Source organism: Drosophila elegans, unplaced genomic scaffold, assembly GCF_018152505.1.
Source record: "Drosophila elegans isolate 14027-0461.03 unplaced genomic scaffold, ASM1815250v1 contig_476, whole genome shotgun sequence".
In the NCBI taxonomy this organism is placed as follows: domain Eukaryota; kingdom Metazoa; phylum Arthropoda; class Insecta; order Diptera; family Drosophilidae; genus Drosophila; species Drosophila elegans.
In genome coordinates, this window is record NW_024545863.1 from 8,900,588 (window position 1) to 8,921,219 (window position 20,632).

A 20,632-nucleotide genomic window follows, 5' to 3' on the forward strand; every position below is an offset into this window, starting at 1 on the left:
ACGGCATCAAACTTGCACCACTGCCCGGGTCTTATTTTTTAGGCATTTCCAGTATTGGTATCACCCCGAGACCAGGCTTCACAGCAAGGTAGTGATCCTTCTAAAGGCAGGCAAACTCCACGTTTGGTCCCCCGAAGACATCAGATTAGTCATTCATCTTTTCTGTTAAGGACGGTAGACGATCATTAGCTTTACATACGACCAATACGAGCATTGAGAATAGCCTTTCTTGAATTCACATGTACATTAAGTTGCATTCTAATATAATAATATAATTATACCCTTGCAGAGGGTATTATAATTTCAGTCAGAAGTTTGCAACGCAGTGAAGGAGACGTTTCCGACCCTATAAAGTATATATATTCTTGATCAGCATCACTAGTAGAGTCGATCTAGCCATGTCCGTCTGTCCGTCCGTCTGTCCGTCCGTCTGTCCGTCTGTCCGTCTGTCCGTCCGTTTATATGCAAACTAGTCTCTCAGTTTTAAAGCTATCTGCATGAAACTTTTCCAAAAGTTGTCTTTCTATTGCAGGTAGTATATAAGTCGGAACGAGCCGGATCGGACGACTATAGCATATAGCTCCCATAGGAACAATCGGAAAAATAAATGAAAAAAAATTATAACTTTGCTGTTTTTTAATTTTTTGTTTAGTTCTTCGACATATAATAATGGCTAAATATTTCCGATTTACGGTTTAAATTTCATTAAAATCGGTCGACTATAGCATATAGCTCCCATAGGAACAATCGGAAAAATAATTGAAAAAAAATTATAACTTTGCTGTTTTTTAATTTTTTGTTTTGTTCTTCGACATAAAGCAATGGTTAAATATTTCAGAGTTATGGTTAAAATTTCATCAAAATCGGACGACTATAGCATATAGCTCCCATAGGAACAATCGGAAAAATAATTGAAAAAAAATTATAACTTTGCTGCTTTTTAATTTTTTGTTTAGTTCTTCGACATATAGCAATGGTTAAATATTTCAGAATTATGATTAAAATTTCATCAAAATCGGACGACTATAGCATATAGCTCCCATAGGAACAATCGGAAAAATAATTGAAAAAATTATAACTTTGCTGTTTTTTAATTTGTTTTTTAGTTCTTCGACATATAGCAATGGTTAAATATTTCAGAATTATGGTTTAAATTTCATCAAAATCGGACGACTATATCATATAGCTCCTATACAAATAATGAAAATATATAAAAGAACAATCAAATAATTAAGCTGCAAATCTTCATAGCTTCAATGTTTTTAAACATATACGCAAGTAAATCATAATTTTAATGTTTTCAAAAATATTTAATTCTTGCGATAGCTGCAAGGGTATATGAACTTCGGCTTGCCGAAGTTTGCTTTCTTTCTTGTTTTTATAATATTTTTTTTCCATTCCTTCACATTATTATTGGTCCGTTTTACTTCAAAAAGGAATCAGAAGCCGCCCTAACGTCAATGGTGACCGCTATCGCGTCAGGTTGGAAGAATTTTACTTACCCCGAAAGAAAGATGAAGACATCGACGGTATATGGATCCAAAAGGACGCCGCTACGTATAAACAGCCAACGTTTAGGTCGATCTTCCGTGCGATACATTCGAAAATCGAATAATTAACCTAAAAGGCTATGTCAACAGGTTTTTGGGGTGCCTTCAGGGATAGGTTCTATGTCCACCATCCAGAGACGGTTGATGACCCCAATCACGACATAAGAGTTGCAAGTGAAAACTTTGCTATCAAAAATGTGTTTAAAATTTGTGTAGATCGGATGACCCACTGCAAGGCCTCCCGGGGCAGTCATATGAGTGAATTGTTAAAGCTTTTGAAAAAAAAAGAAATATCACTATGGTAACACATTATAAGTGGAGAGTTAATAGCTGCACACCGTCAGGCACTATCACCGCTTCTATGGAACTTAGTTGTAAGCGAACTGTTGCGCAACCTAGAACACCCGACGTCACCTGATATTTGAAGAGCTGGTTCCCTTTAACAGGAAAGATGAGGCTTTTTACCTTTCGCACTTTTTTAGATTGTATAAAATGCCTCATTCCCGGGACTCATTCTTGAGAGGAGTCTCGGACACAAAAAAACGGGGACGGAAAGCATAAGGAAGTTTGTTAGTCTGAGCATTGTTGTTCCTGCCAGGCGGAAGTACCGATAATTAAAGAAGAACTTTTCAACCTAATACCAATAGAATTTAGGAATTAAATGTCCGTATACTCGGACAGTCCCTCTCTCGATTTCGTTTGCTAACTACTGTCCAAAATCGCACCCAGATGATGAAGCAGATTAACTTCTACCTTCAGCATTATATAAACCAATAAATGAAGCTAGATTCGCCAAGCCGGAGTTTTTATACCCTTCCAGCTGTAAAATAAAACGTTAACATTCTATAAAACAAAAAAATCCTATTTCGACAGCATTTAAAACTTTAATAACTTTGAATGTGGAATTTAGAAAGAAAATTTATATATACAAATTATAATATACAAACTTCGGCTTGCCGAAAACTTTTTTTGTTCCTCTCTATCTTATTTCCATAATGTACTGAATATAATATCTATCAAATGCCGCCAAGATTGCATCACATTTTTCAGCTGGTATTGGATTTGCGTTGAGCTATGGTCTGCGGCTTGTCGTTGTAAGATTTACTCTTCGCATAGCTCCACAAATCGGGGAAGCTCAGCGGCTAATCAAAATCGCCGATTTTCGATATGACGCGTCACTTGAACATCGTGGGGATCATCATTGAATCTTGACTATTGGAACCAGAAGTGAACTATGTAATTTTCAGTCTTTTGCGGAAACATAAATATAATCCCAACTGCAATGCACGGCGTTGATACGATGTGTTTGGGTTTTCACGAACACCGGCTTCTACGGCAGCGATATTTTCGTTTGAGTTCCTTGTTCTCGTCCTTTTGGGTTGCCAATTGGTCGCACATCTACCGGTGGCCATACCTTTTTCCATCGAATTGTGAGTTCTGATGTGTGAAAGCCGTGATTCACGCTTATTTTTGACAATAGACTGATTTCTGCTCGTTGTATCGGTGTTCCTTTATTTATGGCACAAAGTGGAGTGAAAAGTCGAATCGAACTAGCCACTACGTCGAAAAATACGTTTCAATTGTTATCGCAGCAGACGACGCATTTTAATATCTTGATTTATATAAAATTATATATGTATTTTTTAATCCTAAGAAAAAAAGTTGAATCTCGGGGTATATGCGGGTTGTTGAAAAACAAAAAAGTGGTGTATTATGATTTTCCAATTAAATTACCGATCTTTCCTATAACCTGACTATACCTCAGTGCAAAAAAGTAAGTCAGTCGAACCTAAACTGGGCTTTACCGAGACGCCTCGTACAACTCATTCGTAAGGCGTGTACGAAACCAGAGTTTTAATCAACCAGTAGAATATTTCATGTTGGATGGAGGCTCTCTGCAACTGCCGAAAAGAGGGTTTATCCAACCTTCTCAATCTAACAATCACACCAAATAAAACTTTTAAGCACGGCCCTATCATAGTGTTTTGCCGGCAGAGCACGACACGAATAATATAACACTGCAGTCGGCACACATACATGGACAAGTTTCACAGAGTAAATTTCTCACACAAAGAAGTGCGAGCATGTCACAGTTCGTGTGCCGCCCACTGTTTTATGTTAGTTAATCGTAAGTAAAAGAGTATGTTCTGTTCGTTTGAAAGTTAATAACAAGTAGATGTAAACGTTTTCGAAACAATTTGTATTTATGTATTTACATTCTTGATCAAGATCAAAATAAAAGTCGATCTGTCTCTCCGTCTGTCCGTTTAAACGTTGAGATCGCGGACTCTTTAAGAGGTACTTGTAGAACCTAGTTATGCCTAGTTACGAGGTAGTCATTTATCTTGGCTTGTTGTAGTGATCCTGCATTATGGCAGGTAGCGCCACCTAAGACCCTATTATTTAAATTTATAAGCTGAGTAAGGTTTATCTAATAGTCGAATCAAGGAATCACTCGAGTTATCATACAAAATGCAAAAGAGATACATCTTACTTTAACTCAATGAGCTTAAAAAGCTAATCTAGGCTTAGCTAGTTAAATAGTTATTAACTAAGTTAGTGATATTTGTGTTTTTCATACCTTTAACTTAAGCCAACATTTTTTATTTCTCATAAAAACCTTTAGGGTACGAACAAAGTCAATTCTTCTGTGTGGCCCTTTCATCTTGTCTGGGGTAAATGTTAATGTTGCTTTTTACAATTTACAACTTCATTAACGCTTCGTAAGATCGCACCGAGTCATAAAAATTCATTCATGAATCGGAAAATATTTTGGATATATTTTGCTTGCTCCCCCATGTCTTGTATTCTTTGGCCGAAAAATGCCGCATCATGATCAAGATGCCGGGATGAATGAATCAGAAACTGAAGCATAAATCAGAAACACAGAAAGTAGAAACAAATTGCTATCAGTTGGGATTCAGTCTCCCCTTTTATGCAGCATCATTTCCATGCCCCATGCGGCATTATCCTGTGGCCCAAAACGTTGCCAATGCGCCGGCCCGAGGTGTCGGCTGTAAGCTAATTGGAAGCGTGTTCAAAGGTGCCGCCAACAAATTAAGTATGAGTTACCAACTTAGCTTTATATCTCTATCGCTCACGCACACATGCCCAACGAGCGGCACATAGATGTAGATACCCATACTCTTGGTAGGAAGAGATGCGGACGTTGGGCGAGACTATTGGCCTCTTGTGGGTTTCTCGGTTGCTCGCTTGCTCGCTTGCTCGGTTTCTCCAAACTGGTTCTGGCCCAGCTCTCGCAACTAAGTTGTAATTGTAGTCCTTTGATTGCATTTGTGTGCAAAGCTGAATTGTTTACATTTATCATAATCAGCACTCCAGTCGTTTGTAACCGCCGCGAGGGTAACTTTTCATCTTTTGGCAACGCGGCGCCAGTTAAACTGGAACTCTGGCTTCGAGATGCAGATGCATCTGGATCCCAGTCTGGCACTTGATGTAGGTCATTCGTCGGGCTTGCCTCTGAGTTTCTGTTTGCGAGTACTTGATTGCCTGACAGAGGAAATGTTGAGTAATTTCTGACAATCTGACTGAGCAGGGAAGGCAACAAGGAAAGGAAAGTCGAGTTGTGGACTTGTTCCCTCAATTAACCAAAGTGTTCAAAGTTCGCGTTCCGGCTTAGACTAGATTTTATTAGATTTGTTTTTCGATTTTTATAGAATTAAAAGCGTAATTCTGAACTTTTTTTTATATTTTTATTATTTCTAGGGGAGCTATATGATATAGTAGTCCGATTTAGATGCAATTTTAACCGTATAATTCTGAAATATTTAATTAGAAGTAATATGTCGAAGAACTAAAAAAAATTTAAAAGAAATTCCTATGGGAGTTATTATGCTATAGTCGTCCGATCCGGCTCGTTCCGACTTATGTATTACCTGAAATAGAAAGAAAACTTTTGGGAAAGTTTCATGCAGATAGCTTTAAAACTGAGAGACTAGTTTGCGTAGAAACGGACGGACAGACGGACGGACAGACGGACATGGCTAGATCAACTCTCCTAGTGATGCTGATCAAGAATATATATACTTTATAGGGTCGGAAACGTCTCCTTCACTGCGTTGCAAACTTCTGACTGAAATTATAATACCCTCTGCATGGGTATTAAAAGGTAGAGACACAAATAAGCTGAAGAAAAAACATCATAATAAAGAAAAAGAAGAAAAATTGTATGGTGCGTCCCTAAATTTATTTTATAACCAAAAAAAAATGTTTTAGTGTAACTTTACAAATAGGAAAAAAAGTGTTTTTAATTAAAGCCATTTCTTTTTTATTTTGAATGTTTTTTAGTGTTTTGTACCAGCTACCGATTTATTATTTACCAATATACGATCATAAAACTTAGAAATTCTCAAAGCCGTTCAAATTCGTTTTTTTGTTGTTTCTGTGAACCCAAAAAGCCAATAGGCTTAATGAAAATTTGACCTTAGATACTGAGCTGGCCCACTTGAGATTTTTACCTCTCGAGAATATGCATCACGAAAATAAAAATTATAATATAATAAGACGTGTAAGATAAATAATAAGATGTACTAGAATTAATTGAACACGACAATCCGAAATTATATACCGCTGCAAATACAACAAAATGAACTGTTATTTAACAATACTATTTTTCGTTTTTAATAGGTATATGCTAAAGAACAAAAAGTTAAATCGATTTTCCGAAAACTTTTTTGGTCGTTGTAATGGCAACTCAATGGTAAAGTTCCATTTTTCTTTTTTATCAGGGTATCCAACCGGTTTCGTAACCCTTATCCCTAACACGTACGCCTGAATCAAAACCGTAACAGTATCTGAAACCGGAAGTTTACATAAGTCGTAAAACGTCTTAACCATTTGATAGGTCACATCCTGTAAATGCTTTTTTTTGTAGAGAATTGTTTTTTGCTAAAATATCGTTAAAAATAAAAAGATATTATGTTCATTCCTTCGACAAAGTCGAAAATTAACGTGAACGTACTTAGTGTAAATATTATTGTCGATTAGTAAAAATATTAATATTTTGTTTATATGAAGTTGTAAAGTAAGTTGTTAGTAAATCAGTACAAGTAAAATTCAAAGCTACTTCGCACATTCTACCTAGTCAATATTTTTTTTGCATTAATAGATAGTTTGTTAAAAATACCTTTCTTCATTGTCTGAAGGCTTGTATTACAATTATTACAATATTATTTCCTTTCCAATTAAGATTATGAGTTTACCCAAATTCAACTACTAATTCTATTAACAGGGCAATGATTTCCCTACTTACCGCAATTATGGTAACAGCGATTTTACTTGTAAATAGCCCCATTAAACTAAGTTGTAGACTCATAAGGCGCTTCCACTTACTGTGCGGTAGGTTCATTAGTCATTTTAGTTGATTCGATTAATGGCTTTCGACATTTCGACTTCTATTTGTTTCACGGAAGTGCTCACAGGTTTTCCCATAATTAGAGTCCGCCTCAGTATACCTGTATTTGCCCAGCAAATTTTCTCAGCTAATAAAACAAATGCCACCGGTAATAGCATAGTAATTTGTACTGCAACACAATTTAATTAATGGTGTTCGACGGCTGTTTCGCCGGATCACTTTCTAAGCGCACTAATATTGTCCAAGACTCAGTAATCAGAAGATTTTATGGACTCTCAAAATTTCTGGATCTCGGCGCATGCGTTGCATTGTCACACGTTTGTAAATGAAAATAAATTGCTTTTAGTCGAGTTTCGGATATGAATCGTCGATCTGCATCTCATCCATATGCACGAGGCTTTTCCCATCTAGTTTACGAACTGTGAGAGACTTGGTTGGACCAGTTAGTCGGATCGAATCGGTATCGGGCATCATTAGCAGCTGAATTGATAGCTTGATTATTCAAATGATTAACAAACGATCGGCTGCTGGCCAAGTTCGTTGGGTTCGTTTGAGAGAGTCCAAGTCGAGACCAAGATTTATACCGCACTTCAGTCGCGGAGAGCTCGCAGGTCATCTTCTTGGTTTCGGATTGAAAAATGTATGCGCCCCTGGCGATGATGGGCCACCTTTGAACTTTGCCGCAAACGGTAGCCACAGAGAAGTCGGCTTCCAGTTGGGAATTCATAAAAATGATTGCTTCGAAAATTAATACATATCGAAATAATTTCGATTAAATTTTTTATGGAAATTAGCGCCGTGCACAAATCTGCAAAGCGAGTCTTCTCACCACTCGACTTTGCACACTTAAAAGTGCTGTGGTTTTCGGCTTGAATGTTTTGTTCATCTCGTTTTCGTTCGTGGCAAGTGATTAAATTAATAATTAATTAGTTTGAATTTTTAAATAACGGTTGTAAATAATCATTAATAAAAATTGAAAAAAATTTCTTTTATTAAAGACTCACCGGCAGGCAGCAAAGTACGTAGCAACATCATCAAGATGGATCGGCAGCAAAATATTCAAATTGGAACGGGGATCCAGATACACAAACATTTGAATTTAACTTACCGACCCAGTCCAAATGGAAGCTCTCGTTGGGACTTGAGCATTGTTTGTTTAAATATTCACAAATTTATTGACAACAATTTGCGGTATTTTGTATCTTCCTTTGTTCGCCTCAAATTATTAATTGGGGTGAAACAGATTTCGATTTTTTAACGCTAATTGGTTGGAGAAATACAGTATTTCAAACATTTTTAATTTGATGGAAATTTAATAATGTAATTAAATCACCATCAGCTTGTGACCATAATCTACAAAAATATGTATAAGAATATTCTGTTAACTTGATTCTGAAAGCTTTAAATTAAATAAAAAAAACTAATAAATGGAAGAGTCGCTCAGTAAAAAATCAGCTACAGAAACTGTTAATAGAGATTCGTTTGAATATTTTATTGATGCAGTAATTTACTTGTTTTGAAATATGTTAGAAATTATTTAAAAACAGCTCAGTAATAATTTTTTTAAACTTATTGAGAGACGGACTTGGCTAGATCAACTCGCCTGATGATGACAAATAAACATATATATACTATCTATTACATACCTTAATTAATTAATTTGGATGTTATTCGCAATTAAGTTTGGTTATGACGTTACTGTATATTTGAAAAGAGAGGGAGAGAGGGCGTTCATGAATGTAGAGCAGCGGAGAGCACAAAGACTAATAAAACTCGAACTTAATTTGTGTGAGTAATTTCCACGAGGAAACTAGTCAATGTATGTGTGCCTACAGCAGTTTTATACTGTTCGTGTGTGCTCTGCCGCTGCTCTGCATAAAATAGGTGCTGCTCGCTCTTTGCCTGTAGTGTTGTCAATGGAGTTAGCAGATGGCGCCAGCAATAACCCGAATGTTTTCTGGGCGAATTTATTTCGAAATTTGTTAGCGGTTGTTAGTAACGGGTATCTTATATTCGGGGAACTCGACTACAGCGTTCCCCCTTGTTTTAATTATTTTTTTAATCTGTCACGAAAATTTTAATATCTCTTTATGGACATTTATGGTGGCTCTTAAAAGAGCCGATTGGCGTGGATTTTTAGCGTTGCGATCCTGGTTTTGGAGCCGACGCCTTGTGCTGGCTGGTTCCATTTTCATTTCCGTATTGGGTTTTGATTGTTATGGCTTGCTTATGGGCCGTAGTAAAGGCCTTTGTCCTGGCTAGTTTATCTCCATTTGGGGTTGGCAGTGAATATTGCCTTTGCCCACTTCAATTTGGCGTTAGAATCTATGAAGGATGTCCTTAAACTTCCTTTGGCCGTGTAATGCTCTGGGAAACTGTGTTGGTTGAAAACCAACTTTCCAACTTTCCAACTTCCCCGGCACTCAGCTCAAAATTAAACAAAATACTAGACTTCTCCTTGCTTACTTTCTGTACCAATTATTAGGTTGCCTTGGCGGTTCCGTGCGCACCTGTATACGCTCTCATTTGGGTGGTGCCCCTCCCATTGGAACGGATCCTGGCACCGGAACCACCATTCCTGCAGCAGCTGCTGCGGCGGCCAGTCCCACCATATCCGCTTCGTGCATGGGTTTCTTCTTCAGGATGCTCAGATCGTTTACATTTTCCAAAAATGATTTGTGGGCGGAGAAGACCTTGACGCTATCAAAGTCCTTCTTTAGCTCCTCGATATCACGCTTCTGCTTGGCCCTGCGGTTTTGGAACCAGGTAATAACCTGGGCATTTGACAATCCCAAGGAGGCAGCGATCTCGTCGCGATCAGCTGGCGAGAGGTACTTCTGGTAGAGAAATCGCTTTTCCAGCTCAAAGATCTGGTGATTGGTAAAGGCGGTGCGGGACTTGCGCTTCTTCTTTGGCTGCGGCCGATTCGAGAAGATGTCCAAATGAGATTTGTCTAAAATTAAACAAAAAATTCCGATGGTTTTCAATCTTTTTTCAAAATAGTTTTAAGATTAAACTAAGTTAATTTATAAAACTTTTAAGATACTGTGTAAACATATTAGGTATGTCGTACAAGAGATTTTCTAATTGTGAAGTGTGTGTCTAATTGTGTAAGTGATTACTAAATTATATTCCTATTTGTCTTAATTTTTTTAGAAACATTTTCCTTAAATAGCTCGCAGTATTTACTTGGTCACTCCAAGTCTGGCTAGTCTTACGACTAATTCCGAGATACCTGGCAACCGGTTGCTAACAAACGAATTTGCCATTGGTTTTTTTTAAAATGCCAAGCCGGCATTTAAATCGTGTTGATTTAAACGCCGTGATTGATATATTTTATGAATGCAAGCGCAATTGCAGTTACGATTCTCAGATTTCAGATCGCAGAGCTCAGCTCTCGACTTGGTGTGTATAATTTCGAGTTGATTGATTGCGCGAGTTGTGGGCGTTCATGGGCTTGGTGAGTCTCATGACGCTCGCAGCTTCCTTAGCCTTTTGCAAGGCAGCTGCTCATTTGTCTTGTTTGTAGTGTGATTTATAATAATTATTGACACCTACATATCAGTATTAAGTGGTACACGTAGCTATGGCTTGATTAATGAGCCACTGACCCGTACTTAAAGCGCTGATTGAGCTTGCATAACGTTTCCTGGTGCAAAATACAAAATACATGGGGTGCCATGAAAGCGATCGGAGATCAGCGTTCAGGTCGGTTTCATCAGCATAAATATTTATATATTGAATAGTGGCCAACTAGTTCGCCTGGGACTGGCTTCACACTCATTTCGATTGCTTGTCAAACAAACTAGATCGACATTAAAAACTAATTAAATGCCTTCCAACCGAATGATAACGAAGTCCCAAGAGTGTGTGGGTATTTATATTCGAAATGCATAATTTGGTCATTTGTCGTGTCGAGTCCGTTTTGTAACCCAAAACCCATAAGGCACTTGACTGCCGGCTCCATTTCTCCGAGCCTTTTTCCCTCTTTCTTTGCAGCTATTTTGTATTAGTTTTTATCGGGGCTTCATTAAGTAATTTCCATTACTTATCTCTGGAGAAAAGGAAATGAGCAGGCCACTTGAATATCCTTTTTCCCCGACCAGGTGTCCACTTACAGGGCATAAATAACGCCCTTAGTTAGGGGGAGTTTTGTTTTGGTCGTATTAGTCAGGGTTACATGCCCAATATGTTTAAGAATTCTAAGGTAATGTGATCCATTTTCGAGGAACCTGCAAAGCAACAGTTGGCCAGAGGGAATTTATGTTATAATTTGGCGCGAGTACTGGGAATTGCAATTAGGAATTGGCCAGCCAAGGCGACACAACGTCTGGCATTTATTTTCCGCAGAAAAAATAAAAATAAGTTGAAGAAAAATCTTCATTGTCTTGCAATGTGAAAACATCTTTAATATAGTGTGAGAGATATTAAGGGCCTTCTCATAAATTAATGGAGTCCCTTATCCACGCAGCTGCCGCCTATCGTTCTATACCGACTTCATCCAATGAACTGTTGATAGACAAACGACGCCTCTGAAGTTAAAAATTCAGAAAGATCTGTCGTAAATATTTCGTCTTTGTGTTATACAATCCATGATAAGTAATATGTGGTTTTGTCAACTTAATACTCGAAGATCAGCCTTATACAATGACCGAGTGTCGCCGCTAATCGCTAATTCAATGTATTTTAAAACATGTTTGCCACTATTAGAGCCGGGGCTATAAGTTTGTCAGCCATTAATTTTGAGTAGCAACAAGAGAAACGGCATGTTAATTGTTCGGTGAGGAGCCGCAACAGCAAAACTCGATTAGGTAATGCACCAGCCAGCTAATTGTTGCTAATCGCTCCTGAATCGACACGACTACACAAATATACTAATGCGGACGGTCCGGACTATTAGGCATTAATTGCCATGAAATCACAGTCAGGTTACTGGCGGAGTGCGGGGTGCACCAAAACGCCCACAAAATGCCCTCGGATAAGAATCAATTTGATCTGTGTGACGCTAGTCACCACAAGCAGTCAATGGATTACCATGCATCCAAAGTTGAAGAACAAAATTCTTACGCTCCCTGAGTGAATGGTATTTTATTGAACGTTTGCTCAATTTGTTTCTGTCTGACACTGGCGCATGCTGCCAATTAATTGAAAGCCCGAAATCGAATTGCTTGAGGAATTTACATAACAAAAGATTCTAAAAGGGGGTCGCGGGGAATTGAGATCATTTATTTCAATTAAACGAAATACGAATTCGATGATTGATAAATGGCAAACATCAAAATAAGCTTAATATTCTGGTGACCAATTTCAAATCGATAATAAATTAGAAGCTTTATTTCTAGTTAAGAAATCACGTAAATGCATTACCGAAATTACTACTGTATCGTTAGAAGGGGATCTTAAATGATCATACAAAAATGTATGTTCCTAAATAAGTAAAAATAATAATAAAGTGTGTGGCAGCAAATTTCAATCTGAAAACTATAATCCTGTCAGTATGAAAACATTTTATAATGAAAACATATCAAAAAGTATCTGTTTCCAAGGAAGAAGTGTTTTCGACCACCTAAACTAATTGATATTGGACATCTATTTCCGGGATGCTTACCTTGCGACTCGTCAAAGTCCTTGGTAGTCATCTGGAAAAGTGCATCCAGTGGAGTCCCGTTGGCCTTGGCCTTGGCAACGGCGGCCGCATTGCTGGCCCCACTAGACCCTCCTCCAGATCCGGCCGCTCCTTGCGACGGACTGGATGCAGTGGTGGCTCCGCTGGTTCCGGCCTGAGCCGACGACTGCGGGCTGTGGCTCCGGCGGACACTGGCAGCGGATGCGGCAGCAGCGGCTACCGAGTCCCTGGCAATCTCCGGCGAACAGCAGTCGCTGGCCGCCGAACTAGAGCGGTCGGAGCCACTCTCCGACGGAATGATATCCATGCCCATGTGCCGCAGCAGCTGGGCCTGGGCGTTAAAGTGCTCCTGCAACTGGCGATGGTAATCTAGGGCCAGGCGCTGCTCGTAGTGCAGCAGGGCGGTGGGGATGAAGGGGCGGACGGGCATGGCCGGACCCAGGAGGTGATCCCACGGCCGGACAATCTGTCCGCCGGGCAGCAGCATCGCAGCAGCAGCAGCCGGATGGACATCTAGGGGTTCCGTACGAGGCTGAAGCAATCCGGATGAGGCCACGGGCCGGGAGGCGGGTGGAGCCAGAAGATTCGTATTGGGAGGTGGCGAAACGGACTCCTCGCGCTGCTTCTCCGAGTGACCCAGGATATCCGCAATGGAGAAACTCTTGACCCCTTCGATGGCCGACTTGGTGGTGTTGGTTTGCGGCTCTGAAACTGTTGCCGGCGGACTGGGCGTGTGCTCACGTGGCTCTGAGGAGGACGAGGACATGCGCAAACGCTTCAGCGGCTGGAAGTAGTCCTCCGGCAGATTGCCGACGGCACTTCGGCCGAGTCCAGAGGCTGCTGCAGCAGCTGCTGCGGCGGCCGCAGCGTGGTGCTGCATCAGCAGTTGCTGCTGTTGCAGCAGATCGATGGTGCTGGCCCGCGGATGCTGCAGCTGGTGCGTATGTTGCTGGGTGGGCAGCGGGCTGGGGGCTCCGCCCACAGAGATTTCGGATTCGGCGGGACTGGCCGGACGCATGGTTGGAGGGCAGAGCATTTAGGTTTTGGGTTTGCTGAAACACTTTTCTTCCCGGGAGTTTGGCCTAGTCAAGAAGCACTAAACTGTTTTTTAGACGGCTTTATCACTGCTCGAGCAAGTGGTTACTGACGTTCGGAGCCAGACGATCGACTCTGGGCAAGCAAGCCTTTTATTTGTATATTGTAATTTTTCTCTGATTAGTTAGCACTAATGGTTCGACACCACGACGCTGATCCAATGGCGTAGGACCTCTCAACTCGACGCTCGAAACTAGATTGAAGATTGGTTTGCTAACTAGACACGTCGATATTTCTTCAGTTCTTTTGCTGCCGCTGCTCTCTGCCGCCTCTTCTCACCCGCTTCTCTCTTTCTCTTGCTCTCCCGCTCGCTAACGCCTGCTTAGCATCGTTCGCTCTCCCTCCCTCAACCAAGTTATAGCTGCGCTCTCTTCGCGAGAGCAAAAACCTGTTCTGGGCAGAGCGAGACACCACTATGTGCTTGCCATCTCCCTTTTCTCAGCTCTCAGCACCAATCGGCTATAGCAACAAAAAAATTGCAATGGTGGCGTATACGTAACGGTAATTATGGCGTTCATCATGCGACTGGTGAGCGAAAGGGATGGCTGGCGGGTGTAAGCGAGACGGGCGCTCCTCAGCTTGTAACGAGACTGTATTTAGTATTTTAGTCGCTGCAAAGTTTACACAACTCCAAACCCGTCGACAGTGACGCTGGCAGCGGCAGAGGGGTCTAAAAACCCCTCACCACACTCCCCGCACAGTTAGCATTAATGACGGCGACCTCCAGGCAGCTCGCGTTTAATTGTCAAACGTTTGCAATTAATTTGCAGTAAGAATAACGAACAATTAATTTGGAGGAAAACAAAAAAGGAGAAATAAAAAATGCGCATAAATTTGAAGACATTCGGTATTTAATTTGAGTCTAAGAATGGAAATGAGGACAGTTTCAAAAGAATATTTTTTTATTCTTAGCTGACATTGGTTACTAGCCAGATTGGTTTATTAAAACTAATTGCTTGGATAGCTTGCTTATTAACCAACAGTTTGTTGGATGTGGACTAATCCAATTAAGACATATTTTTTTACATTTCAGAAAAAATAACGCCGTTAAACTAATTTAAACAAATTTTCTATCTTAAGAAAAATTCTCAAAAAATTCAAGGCATTGTACCAAAACTTCAAAGCAACGCCCCTTAAAATGTAAGTCAACGCCCCATGAAAAATTAGTTCTTCTTAAATTAATATTTTTTTTAACTGCGGATAAATTGTATTTGTTGGTGCCTATCTCATGAGCTTTTAAAAAATATTATTATTATTAACATGTTTTTAAACTTACACGCAAGTAAATCATAATTATAACGTTTTCAAGAGTATTTAGTTTTTGAAATAGCTGCAAGGGTATATGAACTTCGTCTTGCTGAAGTTTGCTTCCTTTCTTGTTAATTAATCAAAAAGAATTTTTTAAAAATATTACAAAATATAAAAGTTTAATTTTAAAAAATTGTTTGTTTAATATTATTATTTTTCTTATGGGAGCTTTATGTTATAGTCGTCCGATATTGATGAAATTTAAACCGTAATTCTGAAATATTTAACCATTACTATATCTCAAAGAACTAAATAAAAAAATTAAAAAACACCAAAGTTATAATTTTTTATTTTTTTTGGTTGTTCCTATGGGAGCAATATGCTATAGTCGTCCGACCCGCTCGTTCCGACAATAGAAAGACAACTTATGGGAACGTTTCATGAAGATAGCTTTAAAACTGAGAGACTAGTAGAAACGGACGGACAGACGGACGGACAGACGGACGGACAGACGGTCGGACAGACGGACGGACAGACGGACGGACAGACGGACATGGCTAGATCGACTCTCCTAGTGATGCTGATCAAGAATATATATACAGGCTCGGAGATGTCTCCTTCACTGCAGTGCAAACTTCTGTCTGAAATTATAATACCCTCTGGAAGGGTATAAAAAGGCAGTGTGACCGTGCATTTATTACTAAAGAAATCTCAAGCAGCATACAGTTGTCTCTGTCTCAGAGCTTCAATGAATTCGTCAATGAATACGGCGAACAATGTAATGTCATACCCGTATAACCACCTAATGCATACATTGTGTTGTTATCGAAATGTTTCACTGAAATGGTTTGAAAACAGCTAGAAATTTTTGAGGTACAATAGACTACTTTTAATAGGGCTATTGGCCTAAAAATGTAGTCCATGTTTAACCTTAAAAGTAGGAAAATAGTCCATATTTTGAGAGTTGAAGTAATGCGATACCTAAAGCAGATATTTTAGTCCATATTGAACTTTTTGGGTAATGCATAGCCGTAAAATAAATCTACTATTTCTCTGGGTGTATGTATATTAGCTTTAAATATCAAATTGTCATATAACGCTTTGCAATAATGTGCAGGCAAACAGTTCGATAGTTTCGATAGTGCAATCGATTGTTTTACCAACCTGTTCTTCTCAGTTACATTATTTAAACATTTTGGTGACATTTAAACCGTTAACCGAGTATATATTTGGGATTTTTGTTTTGCAGTAAATCGGCATATTTACAATAAAAAAATAACACACATTTAAGGTTCCTACAATTACAAGTCTCTGATCCCTGCCGGTCGACATCGAGCCAAATTACCATTGTCTTAGACAACTTATAGGGAATTGCTGACACCCAAGCCCCCAACAAACATCACCAAATCCTTTTAACTGAAACAAATGTGAATTGTTGCAACAAACAGCCAAAGACAAAGGAGAAAAAAGTAGCAGTAAACGGGAGAGTTTTCGGCAGCACAAAGGCGTCAAGGCGTCTGAAAACAAAAGGTCAAAGTCTATTAACGAAAAATCGAAAATCGAAACCAATTCCCGACGCAGCAGGATGCTAAACGAGAACGGAATCGACGTCGACCACCGCAGGCTCAGTGCCCGACTTTAGCCGCAGTTGGTCTTGGGTTCGGATCCTATCCTCGACCCTTTTCGAAGCCCAAAATACTACCTGATGATCCCGGAGAGCGGCTGTTGATAAGGACTAATCACACAAATATTTGAGCATTCGGCTTGTGATTGAGTCTCGCCGCGAGCGGTGCGTTTGATTCCCCGCATTTAGCGCTTCTGTATTTTTATAATTCTAATTTCTTCTGTCTATTTCCTCTTTGTTCTCGGCAGCTATTAGTGTATCTATTAGATACGTTCGCGATGGATGCGTGGGAAAAGCCGCCGTGTTAATTATGCCAGGACCTTGAGCGAATGATTCCTTTGGGAGAAAGTCAATTTACACCTGTACCCCCTCTCCGAATTTTCATCTGTGTGTGGCTCCATTCACACGCTGATAAACTCCTGCGGTGAAAGTGCATGGAAAGGGTTCATTAATATTCAAATTTAAATGCAGGGTGACGATTTCATTGATTTATCGGTTCCATGGCAGCTGTTCGATAATTGTGGACAAAACAGCTGGACCAAATGCCGGAAACTCTAAATTTTCAGTTTCTTAGATCTTAGATTCAATCTAGATATGTCATCTTTCTGACAACGATTTAAGCTAGAGTTTGTCTTAAACTTCGAATTATGCAATGAATATTGGAAAACAATCTATACCATTGAAAATATCCAGTTAACTTTATAAACTCCATAAGGCCTTAGAAGCTATTTTTTAAAAAGCAAAAAGTTCAAATGTTTTATTGTTTAAGATTAGGATAAGGAACACTAAAAATGTATATTTAATACCAAAAACTACCAAAATATTCTCTGCAAATTTCATATTTTAAATATAAGAATGGAGTCGTAATAAAAGACCACAAAAATTTCTGAGAACACCGGCCAATGAATTTGTTTCGGTAAATGGAAATTAGAATTTATAAAAACTTAAGATAATAAACAAGAGAGGAAGCAGCCTTCGGCAAGCCGAAGTTTATATAGCCTAGTTTGCACAAATAAAACATCTACAAAACATATAAATTTCAAATTATATGAGAACCGAATAAAACCCATTCAAGCTAGGATGATTTTTACCCCAATTACTCGATCATTTCTATGGCAGCTATATAAAATCGTTTTCCGTCTTTAATAAAATTAAAGACGTAATTCTGAACTATCAAATTATTACTATGCCCCTATTGCCCCTTGTGTGGCAAGTTCCAAATTAAAATAAAAGTAGTTTAATTATAGTTTTGGGGTTTTATTTTAACATTTCCCAACTTTTGTTATTTTTTCGTTGTTTTATTATGCTAGTATCTAAAACCGTTTGTAAATATTGTTTAAATTGAAGAAAATATACTTGGAATACCCTCCCATTGGTTGAGAATACTTGTACACTCTTCAGGGAGTGCGAGCGGTCGCGAGTTCGAAACGAGGTCGAGGTAAGAGTCTTGCTAAATAAAATTTGTCTGTTGACTACAATTTTTTCCTGTATGTAAAATTAATTATAAAATGTAAACATTTAATAAAATAAAATGTATAATAACAAACAAATACAAAATAAGAAAAAATTTCAAATAATATTAACCATTGAATAAAGAAAGTGCTTTACAAACAACAGACAAAAAATTCGCCCTAGTTTTCTTCAGAAATCTTTTCTAATTTCAAGAAATATTTTTCTCCAATTTATGGTTACTTGCCATCCATTTAAGAAAATTATGTAAGGGTTTTTAGAAAGGTCTTCCTTATATTTCAGAAAATTATTTTCTAAACTGAAAGGCGAGTCGTCATTGGCTTAAAATCGTAAGCGATTTTCTTGAATCAATATTCCTTTAATTATTTATATATTTTATAGTTTCCGAGATCTCGAAGTTTATACGGAAACGCTTGCTTCTACCTGTTACATACTCTTCAACAAATACAACATACCCTTTTACTCTTCGAGTAACGGGTATAATGATCCTAGAATTTCCTTATATTAGTAGTGAAAAGTGTCAAATGGACCTTATAGTATGACATATTGTCACTTCAAAGTACAGTTTGCCACTATTATAGGTGTTAATTTGATGATCTTCTGATTAAAGGTTCAGGAGGATGGGGCGATGCAGTAAATTTTAGTAAGTCCAACCAATATTTATCTGTTGAACCATTTTAATTGGTTTATTATTTTGTGTATGTAGGCTCATACATATATGTCTTGTTACTCCGATTTCTTCATAGCCAGTGTATTAAGTCTGTTGTTAAAAACCACTTAGCTCCAATAGCAACGACATGACTGTTACTGGCGGCACCCACAGCCCAGAATTACAGCTTCCCTAAAATAATTATTGTTATGTTTTTGTTCTGAGCCTCAAGCGATTTGCATATGCCACGGTTCCGGTTTCCAGCCAGCGACCCACGCAGCGTTGACTAATGCCTGCCACTGCCACTTAATGTTGCGCCTGTGCGACAGATAAATACTTAGAGATTTGAATCGACTGGTTGGCATGTCGAATAACATTTAACTACCGGTAGCTTTAAGGTAATAATAATTTTGGGTGTGTTGGATTAACCATAAGTTGTTTAAAAAGCCTGAGAGTTAGAGCTTCTAGTATTGACTATGCAATTCGACAGATGGCGCCAACCAAACTCCGATTTTTTTGTGGAGGAACATTTAGATTGATGTTTGTTGGCTGTGTAACGGGTATCTTATAGTCGGGGAACTCGACCACTGCGTTGTTTCTATTTTTTATTTAAAATGTTTTTAACATTTTAAACTTATATTTTAAAAGTTTTAGAACAAAAAGTAAATTAAAATAAACAGAAATAAGAACAAAAACAAAATTATATTTCCATCAGTACAATTTGTTTTTATCAACTTTTAGTCATGAGTTTACTGCTTAGTTGGAATAAGTTTCCGGCTTTAGCTCCAGAATTAAAGAGAAAGTACTACGACTAAAACGTTTTATGCCGAAATAAAAAAAACGGCATTAAAGAAAAGTCATCAAAGAGAAAAGTAGTTAGACACAAAAGACACTTGAGCTGAAGCGACCATTAAACATTGCCAATTTTACAGTAATCATCGGCATGGCCAAGAAAGCTATGCTCGAACAAAAGGCGGTCCAGAGGAAAAAGTAGCAGAGGGAAGTAAGCCGTTTAGGGGCCACCCACAAAGCGAGTGCTCCCCTCGAGGTTTTGGACTCGAATCCACAGTCCAGGCCAAGAGGCCTCGCTTTCGAGCCAAGCTGGGCAGCCTCTGTTGGGCACGCTAATCAAGCTAAAAGCCAAAATCAAGCTAAAACCAATAGCGAGACCAGAAATCAGACGCTCGATGGAAAGCACAAAAACGAAAAACAATGAACAAGCGCATGCTAATTAAAGCGATGCTCAAATTGAAATGTTTAACTTTTTCATCTTCGTTTCTACTTTCGGGGCTTGTGCCTTCGTCTCAATCTGTTGCTGGTTTTTTGTCCGGCTTTGAGAGGGCCCAGCGATCCGCAGCAGACTAGTTCGATCCGGGCCAGCAGCCCCACACACAAAAAAATAATTTATGCTTTAAAACTGAAAAGCAAACATTTATATTAAATTAATAAAAAAAAAATGTGTTCCTAATTATTTATATGGTATGAAAATAAACAGGCATTCCGATTATTATTATCGGAATTAATGTTTTAGGTTTTTTATAAATAAGTTAAAAAATGTAGACCAAGAAAATAGGCAAAGCAAAATTAAGCAAACAAAATGGTATGAATGTAAGATATTATTTGCAAACATTAACGTACATAAAATATACTGAAAATGTGTTTATTTAATAATTAACATTTTTAATTTAATTTTTAAATTTTAGATTTCAATATGTACCCGTTACTCGAAGAGTAAAAGGGGATATGGTACTCGTCAAAAAGTATGATCAGGACGATAGCCATGTCGATCTGGCCATGTCCGCCTGGTTGTCAGTCTGTCCATCTGTATAAACCTCGATACCGCAGAAACTATAAAATCTGGAAATTTGGGATACGCAACGTAAACGTGGCCCCGCTATTGGGCTATATATGGTCATATCTATCGAGATAAAAAGAGATAAAAGTACAAATTGTACTGAGTTGTTAAGTTTTCTTCCGCAGCTCAGCCGCTGATTTG

The 20,632-nt window shown here is 38.6% G+C and overlaps 1 protein-coding gene across 1 annotated transcript; it reads right to left on the minus strand.

The window, feature by feature from the left end:
- Positions 1 to 9,138: 9,138 nt before the first annotated feature.
- On the minus strand, positions 9,139 to 13,643 carry LOC108135860 (homeobox protein HMX3). The gene is made up of 2 exons (XM_017256761.1): positions 12,533 to 13,643; positions 9,139 to 9,877 (listed from the first exon to the last, which is right to left on the minus strand). Exons 1-2 carry the CDS (start codon positions 13,584 to 13,586, stop codon positions 9,447 to 9,449), a joined length of 1,485 nt encoding a protein of 494 aa, XP_017112250.1. The 5' UTR covers positions 13,587 to 13,643; the 3' UTR covers positions 9,139 to 9,446.
- Between the last annotated feature and the right edge of the window lie 6,989 nt (positions 13,644 to 20,632).